General features: G+C 39.0%; 1 protein-coding gene and 1 pseudogene across 2 annotated transcripts; one reads left to right on the top strand and one right to left on the bottom strand.

The window, feature by feature from the left end:
* Positions 1-4,817: 4,817 nt before the first annotated feature.
* On the top strand, positions 4,818-6,416 carry LOC101314559. The gene is made up of 5 exons (XM_004297763.1): positions 4,818-4,999; positions 5,102-5,146; positions 5,242-5,342; positions 5,424-5,629; positions 6,245-6,416. Exons 3-5 carry the CDS (start codon positions 5,265-5,267, stop codon positions 6,282-6,284), a joined length of 324 nt encoding a protein of 107 aa, XP_004297811.1. The 5' UTR covers positions 4,818-4,999; positions 5,102-5,146; positions 5,242-5,264; the 3' UTR covers positions 6,285-6,416.
* A 2,325-nt stretch (positions 6,417-8,741) lies between these two features.
* Positions 8,742-15,123, bottom strand: LOC101302162 (annotated as a pseudogene). The gene is made up of 14 exons (XR_184600.1): positions 13,919-15,123; positions 13,538-13,627; positions 13,343-13,410; positions 13,118-13,260; positions 12,866-12,927; positions 12,669-12,782; positions 10,521-10,661; positions 10,194-10,346; positions 10,043-10,096; positions 9,854-9,964; positions 9,544-9,717; positions 9,385-9,465; positions 9,082-9,194; positions 8,742-9,009 (listed from the first exon to the last, which is right to left on the bottom strand). The product of XR_184600.1 is annotated as an uncharacterized LOC101302162 (transcript).
* Between the last annotated feature and the right edge of the window lie 17 nt (positions 15,124-15,140).

The following is a 15,140-nucleotide window of genomic DNA, read 5'->3' as shown; positions in this document are numbered from 1 at the left end:
TATTTCCGATCCTTTCCTAAAAATCGATTATTTCGATATCAAAAGATACTTCTCTAAATAAGGAACAAAAAAAAAAATACTTCTCTAAATGTAACCAATAAAAAGGCCCTAAATAGATTATTCTTCAAAACAAACATTTAAAAAAAATATTATTCTAATTTGTTTTCATTTGCTTCAATTTGAAGAATTTGTGGTTCTTTTGTCTAGGCACGAGCAACTTTTACAAGAAGGAAAACTTTCAGAGGTAAAATTCGCATTTCTCTGTAGTCTAATTTGAGCTGTTAGATTTCCGTTATTAAGCTCGATCTACATCTTCAATTGCCAAGTTTCCAGTTGTTTAATTTTTTGTTTTTGCGTGGCTTGATTTATTGTTCGTCAGCAAAATGTGGAATTGGGATTGAAAGTTTGCAATTCCGTTCATATGTAAAGCTCAGTAATGAATTGTATTTGTACCCAAGTCTACAACTTTATGAATGCTAAGCTGTCACTTTTTATTTTTGAAAGCCGGCTTCCACATGAAGCTTTATTTTGCTGTATGTGTGTTGTTAACATGATTTGATCCATATTTATGCGTCATGTTTGATGATTATTGTCTAATTGTCGTTGTTAGTTGCTGGGCATAAGAAGAGCACTGAAGTGGAAAGCAATGATACTGATGATGAACAACCTAGTGATAGTTAAGGAACCAGTTGTCAAGGATACTCGACCACAAGGAAGGTTGGTGTGATTCTTATGGAGTTCTGTCGGATATCAAATCATCCTCGGTTGCAATGTCAGACAATCAACACCAGTCAGTGGTTTTTGGAATTCTACAATGTCAGTAGTTTCGTCAGTTTCTCGTCATTGTTCATACTGGGGGGCTACAAAGCTGCGAATCATATCCAAACTTATGCACGCCTATTACAAACAACTTTTTGAGTTGTTCTTAGAGAGCACAATGAGTTTTGGAGCTACCACAACGACAGAGTTGACGACAGTTCAAGAAGAGTACATCTTTGGCGAAACGTTCAAAGCGACAACACAAGTCTTATTGTGTTTGATCACCACAAGGAGCTTGTAGTATCATGGAGCCAAATTAATGCAAGCATACAAGGATGTCAGTTCAACTCTACACAATCAGCTCAATTACAACAGGTGCTACAAAGAGAAGGCAATCTGAGGCTCAAAGATCGAGTTTAATCGGCTTACGCTCATTCCAACAGTTAACCAGTTTGTGGTTTACATTCGCCATACCCAATTAAACTGGGGGGCTACACTATACACATTCTGCCAATTCCTGTGGCAAAATTTTCGAAACTTTTCGAGTTTTGAATTATCTTTTCATTCTTTGAAAATTATACAGCGCACCCGGGTGTATCCACCGTTCATTTTGACCCGACCAAAAAAAAAAAAAAATTAAACGGTGGAGATGACGGGTGCGCCGCGCACCCGGGTGCGTCTGCGGTTTTAATCTTTATCTCATGTTTTCCGGGACATTCGACTTGCCTCTTAGGCTTATTAGCGGCAACAGTTGTCAGGAGACACTGGTTCTTGAGGACACTTTACCGAGCTTTCTGGAAGTCTAAATCAAGCATCCATGGCTTCAAAATACGTTCTACTGATGACAAGGTTCAGTTTCAGCTGCTATATTGCTCAGAAGTCATAAGGGAAGGTCATGGAATTCATCATGCAAGTCGGTCCCTTCAATGAGGAAATCTGGAAATTTTCAAAGTTGGCTTCCTCTGAGGCATTTTCGTGGCTCATTCGCGCTTCCTTGAAAGGGTTCAATGTCTGTTCTCCCTACACTATTTTTGATCCATGATATTGGACTGCAAATCTGAAAAATAATCATGCCATTCGCTGCTTTGAAGCATGAGTTATGAGCTCCAGAAGTCGACACCTTAAAACAGCCTTTTTTCCAGAAACTTAACTACATTGAGTTTTGTGGCTTTACTTCTTTGTCTTAACGTGCACCTATCGCTGAGGTACTGAATTATAAATCAACATGTGATTTCATAGAGCATTTTGAGTTCAAGAATCATCCAGAGGCCATGGAACGATCAAGATACAAGTTCAAGAAGTCAGCCAAGTAATAAGCAAAAGCTGGAAATTTCAGAAAATGGCTTTCTTGGTTTGTGAGACAATTCACGCCATCTTCCAAGGTTCTTTTTGCTGTTCGCTCTACCATATATTCAAGTACATATATTGTACTACATTCCCAGGTCAAGAAACTGATCAGAAACATCAACGGAGCATGGCGCAAATCGTGCCTAAAGTTGGCATCCTGAGCGACAAAATTTCACAAAGCTTTTTGTGGAGTTGGTTTCTTGGCTTCTTGGAAGTTTCTCATGAAGGAGTTGGTTCAATTCCACTACCACAATATCATACATCAATGTTCCATCATAAAAGACCAGTAAGTGGTTGATACAAGCTCATTCTATTCATTTGAAGTTGGCTTCATGAAATGTGCCTACTTTGAGGCTAAGTTCTACTTCGATTTGGTTACAGTTGCATCTTTTAGCAGCAAAAAGTCCTTTTAAATCTATGCATTCAGCCAACGGAACATAAGAATTGTGAAGCTTCCGCGCGTCTGACACAATGGGAGAGCCAGCAAAGTCTCTAATGAAGAAACCAACAACTGATGAATTAGATGTTACTGAGCGGTCAAAGTTTAGCTTGAATCAATTAGGAGCTGGGGAATCCATCTAATGGTCTCCAGATTTCTAGGAGAGCTGGAGGAAATCTTTCTGTTGATGAGACGATATGCAAAGCCTGTAGTAGCTGCAGCATGCACAAAGCTGAAGGATTAACTTGAGCAGACCGGAAAATAACATTGTTTCTCGCCTTCCAAATCTTAGGAGCTGGGGAATCCATCTAATGGTCTCCAGATTTCTAGGAGAGCTGGAGGAAATCTTTATGTTGATGAGACGATATGCAGAGCCTGTAGTAGCTGCAGCATGCACAATAACTGAAGGATTAACTTGAGCAGACCGGAAAATAACATTGTTTCTCGCCTTCCAAATCTGCCAACACACTAACAAGTTGTCTTCAATAGTAAGAGGTTGACCATTCTGATAAATAGAGACCAGTCAATCCTCACAATTGGAGGAGGAGGATGGGTTAGGCAAGTGGTTGACCATATCCCACACAGCAGTGGCCATCGTGCAGGAAGAGAACAAATGATTGAGGTCCTCAACTCCAACTCTTGAACCAAAAGGAGCACAAGAGCTATCAATCGTATTCATAAAACGAGCTAAAAAAGCTCTTGTTTTTAATCTGCCCCTAATTAGCAACCAAGAAAAAAATCTTAGTTTTTAGGGGAATATTCAACTTCCAGATCTTTTTCAACAAATCTGCCTTAGAATGAGCAGGCAATTTATATTGCACATGAGTAGCAGACGTAATAGAAAATGTTCCATTTGGAGTAGGACCCCAAATAAATTCGTCATCATAATCATTCAAAGGGATATTAATAGCAGAAATGTCATCAGTAATATCTTTGTCAAGAACAGAATAAAGTTTATCTATATTCCAAGAGCCGTCCTGAATAAAGTCTACCAGTTTATAACTTAACAAATAAAATTAGAAACTTCATTTTCCAATCAAAATTGAGGGTTTTTGGCCAAAATCGCATGTTCTTATTATTCAACAAATATTTTCTCACTCAAATCATATATTTTGAAGACCACTCGAATTGACAAAACTCAAAAATCTCGACTCAGATTTTTTATAAGATTTTTCAAATATGTTTATTTTGGATCCGGCTTGTCTGCTTGGACAAGTATTGCTTGGATCTGCTTGGACATGACTCTAGGCTGACACGTCATTTCTTAGCAATTCAACGGACAATGATCAAATAACTCTAAAAACGCAAATTTACATCAAACATAACACATCATACTCCGTCTCTCCCGTCGAGTCCATCTGCAGATGTGGAGGTGGTGATTGTACGACGCCGGCAAGAGGGCAAGTCGAGCAACACCGTCTCTGCCTCGCCTATCTGAACTCGTCGATTCCGACTCCACTTTCGACTCCGCTGCGCGCAGGAGGTCGTGCCGCTGAGCTAAAACACCACCAATCGGAGGTGGAGGAGGTGATTTGATTGATTCATTGGTTTTGGTTTCTGGGTATTTGATTTTTAGTTCTGGGTCTTTTGTTCTAATTGTGTTAGCTTTATTGTGTTCTAATTCTTCAAATTAGAGAATTGGAGTGGGACTCTAAAATTTAGGGGTGAGAGAGGATTAAAGTGTTACCTTGATTTTGTGATGGTTAAAGCTTTTGGGTTCGTAATTATACTCCAAGCTTTAAGGATCCTTGTGTACCAATTCTAATTATGTTTTTTATCTTGGGACTTTGATTTCTCTCAAAATGATTCATTTTTAGTTCAAAAGGAACAAGCTTTAGATTTCTGTTGGGCATTCATGAATTCTTGTTTGTTAGTTCATGCGGGATGGTATGGTATGGGATGAGATGTGAGAGGAGAGAGAGAGAGAGAGAGAAGAAGAAGAAGAAGAAGAAGAAGAAGAAGAAGAAGAAGACAAGAACGGATGGGATATGTGGAGAGAGATCCGGTGCTGCACATGGAAGTTTGCATTTCTGGACAGATGAATTTTAACCCTTGGATTTGTATTAGATGACGTGTCAGCATAACAGTAAAACCCAAGCAGATCCAAGCAATGCTTTCTCCAAGCAGAGAAGCTAAATCCGTTTATTTTCACACAATTTTTCTAAAGATTTAGTTTAAAGCCCAAAAAAAAAACCCAGACCTTGGGCCCCCATTTGGACAAAAACAAGCCCACAAAGCTGTTTATACTTCCACTCTAGTCCAACACAGTAGTGTTCCGTTGTCAGTGAAATCGAAAGGCGGTGGCGGGCGGCGAATGTGAGCTGAGCGAGAAGAAGGAGATGACGCCATGGGAGCAGTACTCTGCCGTCATCAGCATCCCTCGCTTCGACTACGACGCCCCTTCTTCTCTTCTTCACCACTCCCACTCCGGCTTCCTCATCACCTGCCCCATCAGTCTGTAACCATCTCTCTCCTCCTTCTAATCTCTTGCTTCATTTTTTGATACTTCTAAAACCCTAAATCCTAATCTATCGCCGTTCTTTTCGTTTTCCAAAGCGCGAGAAAAGCGCCACTAAAGAAGCAATCTCCCTCTACGCAAAGGTAAAAGCAATCTCCGATTCTGTAATGTAATCGCTGTATTAACCTTCTTAGCCATGAATGGTTAAAATGTTCTTCTGTTTCTTTATTTACTACAGTACATTCAGTAATAATAGCGGTAATGAAGAAAATTCGGTTTCTAAAAGAAGGAAGATTTCGGAGGAAAATGTGGATGGTGATTGCGGTAACGGTAGTGAAGGTATGAGTTGGCAGAGTTGCAGTTGTTTTTATGCTTTTCGGTTTTTGTTGTGATGGGAATTGTTTGTGATCACTGTGACAGGTTGTGACAGGTGATGTGGAAGAAGGTGCTTGCTCTACTGTGAAGGTGAATACAGATGGAGAGACAGGTCCTCTTCTTAAGCTGGTTAAGCTGACAAAGAGTGGTTTGCTTCTCTTCGTTTTCGGCAAAAGTGTTTCTCCTGATGTCGTTGGGATTGTTTTGAGGATTGTTCAGTCTGGGGAATCAGGGAGCTCTGCTTCACTCCTGTGAGTATATAATTTGGCTGTTTTTCGGTCACATGCTTTTTTATAGAGACAGTTTATGCGTGTAGTTTCTAGAATTTGTTATAAAGTATTAAGCTTCATGTATGTTGTATTTTTAGATTAGCTATACCTGCATTTACCGAGCTGCATTCAAAGTCGGTTGCTTTTCTAGTGCTCTGTCAACAGGAGGACTAATGCATAAAAAGAAGAAAGATACGAGAGCTATAACAAATCATAAAGCTGCAGTACGGTATAATAAATCCTAGCCAGTCTGTTGGTTGAGCCTAACTCGTTGTTGAAGTTGTGCATCGTATTCTGTTATTTTCGTATGTTGATGGCTTTTCTGATTATCAACTTGAAGAGAGGAAGAAGTAGACCAAGATGCAACTTCAAAATTATACCAAGTACTAAAGAGAGAGGAGCGGAGGCTAAGCCTTAATTGTATTTGAACTGACCTTTCAAACATACTTCCTATTATCTCCTAGCTCAAGTTAGCATTCATTAATTAAAGAGTATAGCAGAAGGGGTCCAGTTTTTGGGTATAACAAGTCTGCTTGCTTTGTAAGTTTTGGGTATGTACTATAAACAGTATTAACAATTTACAGTTCTTTGGTGCAGTTGGTGTAATCGCATTTTCCCAATCCAAGCTACTTTGTAGTTTTGAAGGAAAGGAACTGCAAAGTTGTATCAAATCTTGTTCTTCAATTTGTGAAAGATAATCAAAAGCGGCCCATAAAGGTGAAACCAATCCCTCTGTTACCAGCTTTGATATTTATTGGTAAGGATAATTGTGAGAAGTCTGTCGTAGACATTGTTTGCTTTTTACCATCTAAATGTTGTCTGGGGCTCTAAATGGATATATGCAAATCAACTGTTACTTGTGATATATCAAAAACAAAAGAAGTACAACAATTTTCTTTCAGTCTTTTTTCCTCTCCTGTCTAAGTAAATCAGCTGTTAGCTTTGGTAAGAAAACAATTTTCTATGCTTGGTGCATTTGATACATTGGTATGCTGTTATCAAATTGTGATCTGTGAAACAGTGCTTTGTCACTAGGAGGACTAATGCATAGAAAGAAGAAAGATGTGAAGTATAACAAATCATAAAGCTGCAGTACAGTATAATAAATCCTAGCCGGTCTGTTGGTTGAGCCTAGTTAAAGAACTCGTTGTTGAAGTTGTGCTTCGTATTCTGTTATTTTCGTATGTTGATGACTTTTTCGATCATCAACTCGGAGAGAGGAAGAAGTAGACCAAGATGCAACTTTAAAATTATGGAAAATTATGGACAATGTATTTTTATTTTCTTTTGAGTATTTTGTTAAATTTTGGAAGGTCTTGGCCTAGTTCCTCGTTTCACAAGGAATTCTGTACCCAATTTTATTGGGAATTGTCAATTGTACATTGCACTGAAAAAATACATCTTTTAGGCTCGGATGCGTAAGGTACCCCAATTAGGCCTTGGGCCCGTATTTGTACCAAAAAAGAAGCCCAAAAAGCTGTTAGAAACCCTAAGGCAAGAACATATCCCTATTTGCACAAGGAGATATATATTGTCGGTGTCCCTCTCTTATTTAAACCCCAAATCGAAGCCGCAGAACAGCATACGAGTTTTGATCATAACCCAAAAGGTATAATGGTTTCGAATCCTTCATCAAGGCTTGAATCAAGGCTAGAAGAGGAGGGAAGGAGGGAAGTTTTTTACCGTGAACCTGTTAGGCCTCAACGATCTCTTGAAAGTTTCGAATATCTCATATACATCAAACGTCAAGACTTTATCGAGAAGTACAGTATTGCAACTGTACAAGTGTGCAACAGCGATGCTGAAGCTACAAGACATTGGGACACTCAAACGAGGCACGATGAAAAAGTTTTCATACATCCACAGCGTTGTAGGAAGATACAGGGAGGAACATACTGGCTGATTTTTCCAAAGGTCATCAGACACATCAAGGTGTGGATGGATGAACATACCAAGGGACAAGTTACGGATGAAGCAATGTGGAACATCTTGAGCAAAGTTGGGCAACACATGACATATTTGGTAGAAGTTGACCGGCCCCATGGCAATTTGTTTCAAGGTATAGGAGTGACTACTGATTTTCAGCCTCTCTTTTTAAATTTGGGGCGTGAAACAGGACCACTCGTATACCAAAGTGATGCCAAAGCCTTGCGTGATGACATTCTTGGAAAAGTTAAGTTGCGGGACGAGGACTCACAGAAGCATGTTGAGAATTGGTGGTCTTTTCTGTCCAAGAGTTGTGCAGATACTTCACCACGGCACCACCTTTCCTTCCTCATGATTATACTGGCGACCACCTAAAGTTTGTCTTTTACTATCCAAGCTTCTGGGATAGCAACAACAAACTTTGATTTCTAGCGAATATATATCAGCTATGCACAACCGCTGACTCGCAATCCCAGTACAATCTGTTGAACTCTCCAAAATTTGAAGCATCTCTAGGTCAGCACTATTGGAATTGGTCAGCAGAATTGACTCACGGAGCCCTTGCTCTCAACGAAGTGTGCCTATTTGGTTCTAGTAAAGGAATCTACAGGGAAGTGTACGACCCACATACCAATACAATAGTCCAATCTCCGGCATCCATTGTGATCTTCGCACACAATTACGTTAGACACCGGCATATGGAGGCACAGAACTATAACAAGGTGCATGGCTTACCAGATGGAGGCAAGTAATATTCTTATTGAATTATATATACGATTTCCCTCTTTGATTGAACGAATCTACGAAGCCTTCTACATTGCCGTGGTGTTTGGTGGCTACTCCCATTCCAAGTTCCCCATTGGCGATATATTAACCGGACGATTATAGGATTGCCTTTCGTATCTTTCGTATATTTCTCCTGTACGACTGTTCTTTAATTCTTTTTGTATGGAGTTTGTTCCCTTTGTTTTTTTTTCTTTCTGAAACGGATTTGTTTCTTCGTGTTATGGAATTTGCTTCTTCGTGTTGAGTTCTTAAAGTCTGGTTTGTAATAGTGCTTTATTGTAGTGGCACCATCACATGTCAACACACATGACACCAAATTGATCCCAAAACTCCAGCTTTTACTTTGTAATAGTGTTTTAATGTAGTGGAACACCATCAAATGTCAACACACATGATACCAAATTGATCCCAAAACTTCAGCTTTTACTTTAGCAAGTTTGCGGATCACCACGGGGTGATCCACACAATATTTCATATGCTCCTTCAGCTTAGACCTATGTAACTGCCGCCAAAGCTTCCAATCTATACTTGTATTTAGAAGAACATGATACAGCAGCATATTTCCCTTTGCTTCATGGATCAACTTCTTCTGGAAACTCCGCTTCTCAGTGATAGATATACTGCATCTCCTCCTTCCACGTCTGCAAAACCAAGCACACAATTAGAAAACCGGGACAAGAGGGGCACCCTGTTAATTAACCTCTTCCAAAGCTGCTTAAAAATCATAAACACTTGACGTTTCTCGAAAGGCAATCCTCAAATTGGGAACGTTTGTCTTTTGGATATCATTTCCTTTAGGGCCTCTCAAGAAATACTTGCTACCAAGCCAATGTGTCTGCACGAACAAGGAAAAGGAGTTGAATTATGCAATCAATCACCTTGTGGTAAAGTTGGATCATACAGATTTCAAGATCATATATGAAATTGGACTTTTATTTCCATGATGATTCTATAGGATGGATCATTTAGGTGCATATTTTTATTAGGAAGAAAACTAAAGAATTTTCTTTCTGCAAGTTTCCCACCTTTGCTGCATGTGAAAATCCAGAATGATATACAGAATTTCTAGCAATCTCGCAGAGGTCACAAGCACTGAGCTTCCACACCTGCACCATACTTGATTTGATAAGATACCCAACCATGAACAGCACCTATAAAGCTACAAGAATCGTGAATCGACAAACCTGTGCTGCAACGCTATATTCTTCCACCAGCGCTTCTTTTGTCAAATGAATTAGCAAAGGATCATCACTTGAAAGTGACACATTTAGCCCACGTTGAAAGAACACAGGGAACGGGTTTTTCTTGTAATCCAAGAAAAGAGAATTATTGCTCAAGGGTGACATAAGCAGTCCCACCTGCATTGCAAAGGAGGTTAATAATGATTTTGTTAACAATAAAGCACAAGTCGGAAAGGTTCAATAGCATATAAAGAACATGAAAACTTAAGGGGTAACTTCCATAAAGATAAAAATAAAGTCAAAAGGGATCAACCTGCCCCAGGTAATATAGGTATTGCAGAACTGGAGAGTACCGAAGATTGATACCATGTGAGATATTATGGCATACAAGAAATCCCGCAGCCAAATGGTCAACATCACCTGCCTGCATAGGATATACGAAAATTGTCGATCTTAAAAATCATCTAAATGTAATAACCGAGTTTAGGTTGCAGACAATAACCTCTCCACAGTGCGGCCGGAATTTTATTGTAGTCATTCCTTTTGACTCACGAAGCTGAAATAAAGGGAAAAGAAGAACAGAATCATTTTCTATATCACCTAGATATGTTTTGACAAGGGTGGAAATAAGAGCATTCTCTAAAAGGAAAAACCTTATAAAGAGTGTACAAGTTTGCGTAGCAGTAATAAGCATAATAAGAATATGCAGGATTGAATTCATTAGTCCATTCAGATGGTGTTGGCATGTGTTTCGTCGGACGCCTTTCTGGTCTACTTTCATCGTCTACAACGTCAAAACCCACCACCTGTTTGTAAACGAATGTTAATGTTAGACTATAGTACTTATGGACTTTGTACTAGCAAAAGTTAAGACATCAAAAATCCAACACATCTTCATAATAATAAGAAGCATCTACAGGATCTAAAAGGATTCTCTCAACCAAAAACGTAAAACAGATCTATAAGATTGTTTAGCTGACCTGCTTCAGGAACAAATGTAATTGAGGATGTGAATTTGGATCCACCGTGACTTCGAAAAGGGGAATGAAAACATTATCTAAAATGTTTTGGAAAGAGATAACAATCCCCATCTTCTTGTAGATATTGTATAACCGTGGTAGCTGCAAATGTCAAAACTAAAACCATAAGAGCTAATGAAACTATGCAAGACGATGATTTCAAGGAAAAAGTTACTTGCAATATATCATGAAAGAAAAAACACAATATCATGCAATTCCATACATGAGTAACAAAGAAACAACTACAGATTTATGGCTGATGTCTAACATGATATAAGCACAATGGAGGAACTGAATGCATCAACTACTAACATCCAATACAAATTACTTTATGAGATCAGATGTTGCACTGACCAGACACAAACCCTCCTGTACTCTGATAACAGTGATGACACAAAAAGAGGCACCACACTTCTGCCTTGCATACATTACGTGAACAAAAATTATGCAGTTACTTTGCTATGTTATATTCATCCAGTTCGTCATAGTTTCACATTTATTTCTAATTTAGTATGTATTGATGCCCAACAAATGAGATGATTGGGCAAGGGCAGCTACGTAGAAATGCAAAAGGAAAAAGATCTGACTGAGACAACCTAATATGAAGGAACAAATATGATGCAAAGGATACATCTGGATGCTGTTATTAGAACATAATAGTCGCCCAGAAGCAGAGGTTTTATAAAAGCGCTTTGTAAAACACTGACCTGATGGCAATTAAAGTCTTAAAGATAGCAAGACATATTTGTCTGATTCTTTCTGGTAAGAAACTAAAGAGCAGCAGGTTGCCAGGTCTAAGACCATGTCAATCCTAGCAAGACCCGAGGGAAACTCCACCTGGGTGCTGACTGGCCCCAAGTGATATAGAGAAAAAAGAAGTATATATACCAGAAGTAAAAGAAAAATATAGAAACATACCGAAGGTAGGAACATCTTTGGCGTCGTATCTCATTTATCAAATCATTTAGTTTCAAACCTAGAGGCTAATATTTCCACCTAAGATCATTGTAGTTCTTTGCATTGTCGGTAACAGCAGAGAAAGGGTAATAATAATAGATCTGGAGCAAAAAAGGAAAAGAAGCAAAGCTAAACCCTAAAGTATGCCAAATTTGCATGTAGAAGATTGTTGGCTACCGCCATTTTTTGAAAAGGTTTGGCCAAAATATGGAATCAATGAGTAACCAGAATATCAAATAAAATGGAATGGAAGAACAGACATTTTAAGTACCTGTCAACCAGTAATTCTTGGGATGACAGAGATAGAGGCTATGTCCAAGTAAGTCTATCTACACAAACCTATGACACATCAACACAAAACAATTAGCCTATTAAATATGCTCATCAGTCTACAAATATCAACAACTACAGATTTATGGCTGATGTCTAACATGATATAAGCACAATATAAAACAACCTTACTGTTTCCTCTCCTGGAATGTGTTTATACAATATAAACTCAAACATTATACTTAAATAAGGTCCGGTTCTATATGCTGGAAAAAAAAATTGTTTGCAATATGTTACACCAATCCAACCAACTCCCAAGTACAAAAACAATGTCACAAATAGAAGATCTCAGCAATGAAGATAGACATTGACTACCAAGAATAGGACAGCTACCAGAACAAGACTAAAAGAGCATTAATATACCTGTATTAACCATACTACATTCTCGCTGTAAATGTCATTGTTAACAAACCAACTAGCCAGTTGATCCCACTCACTTTGTTTTCTCCCATAAACTGAAATCATGTACTCTGCCATCTGCAAAAAGAAAAACACAATATCATGCAATCCCATGCATGAGTAACAAAGAAAGAACTACAGATTTATGGCTGATGTCTAACATGATATAAGCACAATATAAAACAACCTTACTGTTACCTCTCCTGGAATGTGTTCATACAATATAAACTCAAACATTATACTTAAATAAGGTCCGGTTCTATATGCTAGGAAAAAAAATTGTTTGCAATACATTACACCAATCCAACCAACTCCCAAGTACAACAACAATGTCACAAATAGAAGATCTCAGCAATGAAGATAGACATTGACTACCAAGAATAGAACAGCTACCAGAACAAAAATAAAAGAGCATTAATATACCTGTATTAACCATACTACATTCTCGCTGTAAATGTCATTGTTAACAAACCAACTAGCCAGTTGATCCCACTCACTTTGTTTTCTCCCATAAACTGAAATCCTGTACTCTGCCATCTGCAAAAAGAGAAATTCATTATCAGACATGCATAAATGATCAATGCAAGCAAATCTTCCTATAAAATGTTAAAGAGGAAAACCTGGTATTTCATGGCTTCGAGATCTTTCAAAACTTCCTTTGTTACTTCTGCTAAAAATCGTCCTGCAATTGTACACATAAATAAAACAGTAACTTTACAAGACAAGTCCAGCTGAAGAGATTGAAATGCTATGCACTTCAATCTATATAAGATAATAATTGATTATCAAAGGTAAATCAACCAAGACCCAACAAGAATATGCACAAGTATGATATCCTGATCTTAACAGTTTAACTTTCAAAATGATCATACCTTGGATTAGATTGTCTTGCTTCAAGAATATCTCTCTGAGTCTGCTCTGGCCACACGGATTATGCTTTAGTTTGAACTTGTCATATCGATGAAAAGTAGTCTTATCCGCATGAACATCCAATAAGTCAACATTCAGATCATACCTAAAATAAGGAAAAAGCAATGTGCATGAGAGAGAGCTTTAATTATTCATAGATAAACAGTTTCAGGAAGAGCAATATTTACCCTGTCAAGTCCAAACTCTTAAAAACTTCCTGAAGTGTAAGATATTTTCCATCTCTGAATATGACTACCTGGCAATCCAAGTTGATTCTCATAGTTAGTAGTTAGAAACTTCAACAGTCACAGAGATATGAAAAGATTGAATCTGTAACAATATCAAGCTCACTGAAACAAACTGAAAGGAACATAGTTTTCTACCTCATCAGGTTCTTTTTAAGCTTTGACTTGATAAAGTTCAGAAGACGCTTCTGGTTCATGCAAGCAGAGTGATGCACATGTGTATCAACTCTCCGTGTAGTTTATCGAACTAGATTCTTCAAACTTGAAAGAGAAAGATGGATACCATGATTTTCAAAAGTAGCGATCACAACAAGAGCAACTGAACAAGATCGAGATCCAGTATGCAGAGATGCAAAATAGGGGGATTTTGGAAAACGAAACGATAAATATGATCAAGGCAAAATGCACTTCTTTCAAATAGTAGATCACCAACGCACATCAGATGTGCATAACTGGAAATAGATAAATATTATTCTTGGAAAAAGCCCTAAACAAATTAGTAGTACATGTTGCGCTTACATCCCTACAGCAGAATTGAAGATCTGGAAGGTGTCCTCATCAAGCGGACAGAATCCTGGTGACAGCGAAATGGCAGAGAAGCGGGGGTTATCTTCAGTACTAGTATCACATCTATTGATCATGAACTTACACCAAATAAGTTTACAGTCGTCAATATTGCCAACAGCATCCCACAACAAAGCCAAGCGGTGGTCGTCCTCGTCCTTTCTGATCTGGAACAACCGTGGATTCCAATCTCCGCAATACAATGGTGCTTCTGGTAATGGCCGAAAAGCATGAGGCATCACCTTCCCGTCAGTCGGTAGACCCTCAACTGGTTCTGGTAGCCATCGACCCTCATGAAGATCAAAAACATATATTCCAGGAACCAGCTCATCCTCCTCCACATAACCCCACCCCTCATCAATCTCCTGAACCCTCCTCCTCCTTATTGTAATGGCTTCTTCTTCTTCTGGTGTTTTTGGTTTGCGTTTTGGACTCCTGGTGCCAAAAGAAAACAAGTAGCGATCCTGGAAGAGCACCGCGCCAGGAGACCAAGTACCCAAGAAGTTGTCATCAAGCACATCCTCGTCCCACTTTCTTGACTCCAAATCAAACGAGAGCATGACATTGGTACCATTGTCATCTTGCCTGAAGTAGACGTACAGTTTTTCCTTAGTAAGACCAAGAAGACGTAGCCTATGTAATAATCCATAGCGACAGGGGTTGGGACCTTGTGGCGGTACCGGCAACTTCTCCAATGTTCTGTCTACTCCGGGACGGAATCGGTAGACTGTAGGTCCAACACAATAAGCATAACCATCATGGCCAAGAGCTACTCCTCCCCCAAATTGACCGTCAAAAAGTTTCCCACCTCCTAAAAGCCATTCGTCTACTCCCATATCCAAATTCCTCAAGTCTATGTGACGAAATCCAACAGATTCATCTTGCATATGCTTGAGTGTATACCCATCTCCACCAATCAGATAGGCACAGGATTTTACAACTGCAAGGTTGTTAGTAGACGAACCTGAATCGGGAAGAGGGAGTCGTCTCACTCTATCTGTTTCGGATTCACATCCAATCACCTCATCGCCGGATGATAGGGCTGATTCCATCGGCGACTTCTCCTCAATCACATACCAAAAAGTCTTCTCGAATCCACCTACCCTTACGTAGACTGGCATGTCCTTTCCGGCCAGTGCGATTACGGCTCCTACGGTCATGGTCCCTTTGTTTCTTT

The sequence above is a fragment of the Fragaria vesca genome, linkage group LG4, assembly GCF_000184155.1.
Source record: "Fragaria vesca subsp. vesca linkage group LG4, FraVesHawaii_1.0, whole genome shotgun sequence".
In the NCBI taxonomy this organism is placed as follows: domain Eukaryota; kingdom Viridiplantae; phylum Streptophyta; class Magnoliopsida; order Rosales; family Rosaceae; genus Fragaria; species Fragaria vesca.
The sequence above is the reverse complement of the archived record's forward strand: the minus strand, read 5'-3'. Positions and strand labels throughout refer to the sequence as shown.

Coding starts and splice junctions, on each gene's coding strand:
- LOC101314559 (XM_004297763.1), top strand. CDS start 5,265: ATGAAGAAAATTCGGTTTCTAAAAGAAGGAAGATTTCGGAGGAAAATG. Junction 5,343..5,423: donor TTGCGGTAACGGTAGTGAAG/GTATGAGTTGGC, acceptor TCACTGTGACAG/GTTGTGACAGGTGATGTGGA. Junction 5,630..6,244: donor GGGAGCTCTGCTTCACTCCT/GTGAGTATATAA, acceptor TCTTTGGTGCAG/TTGGTGTAATCGCATTTTCC.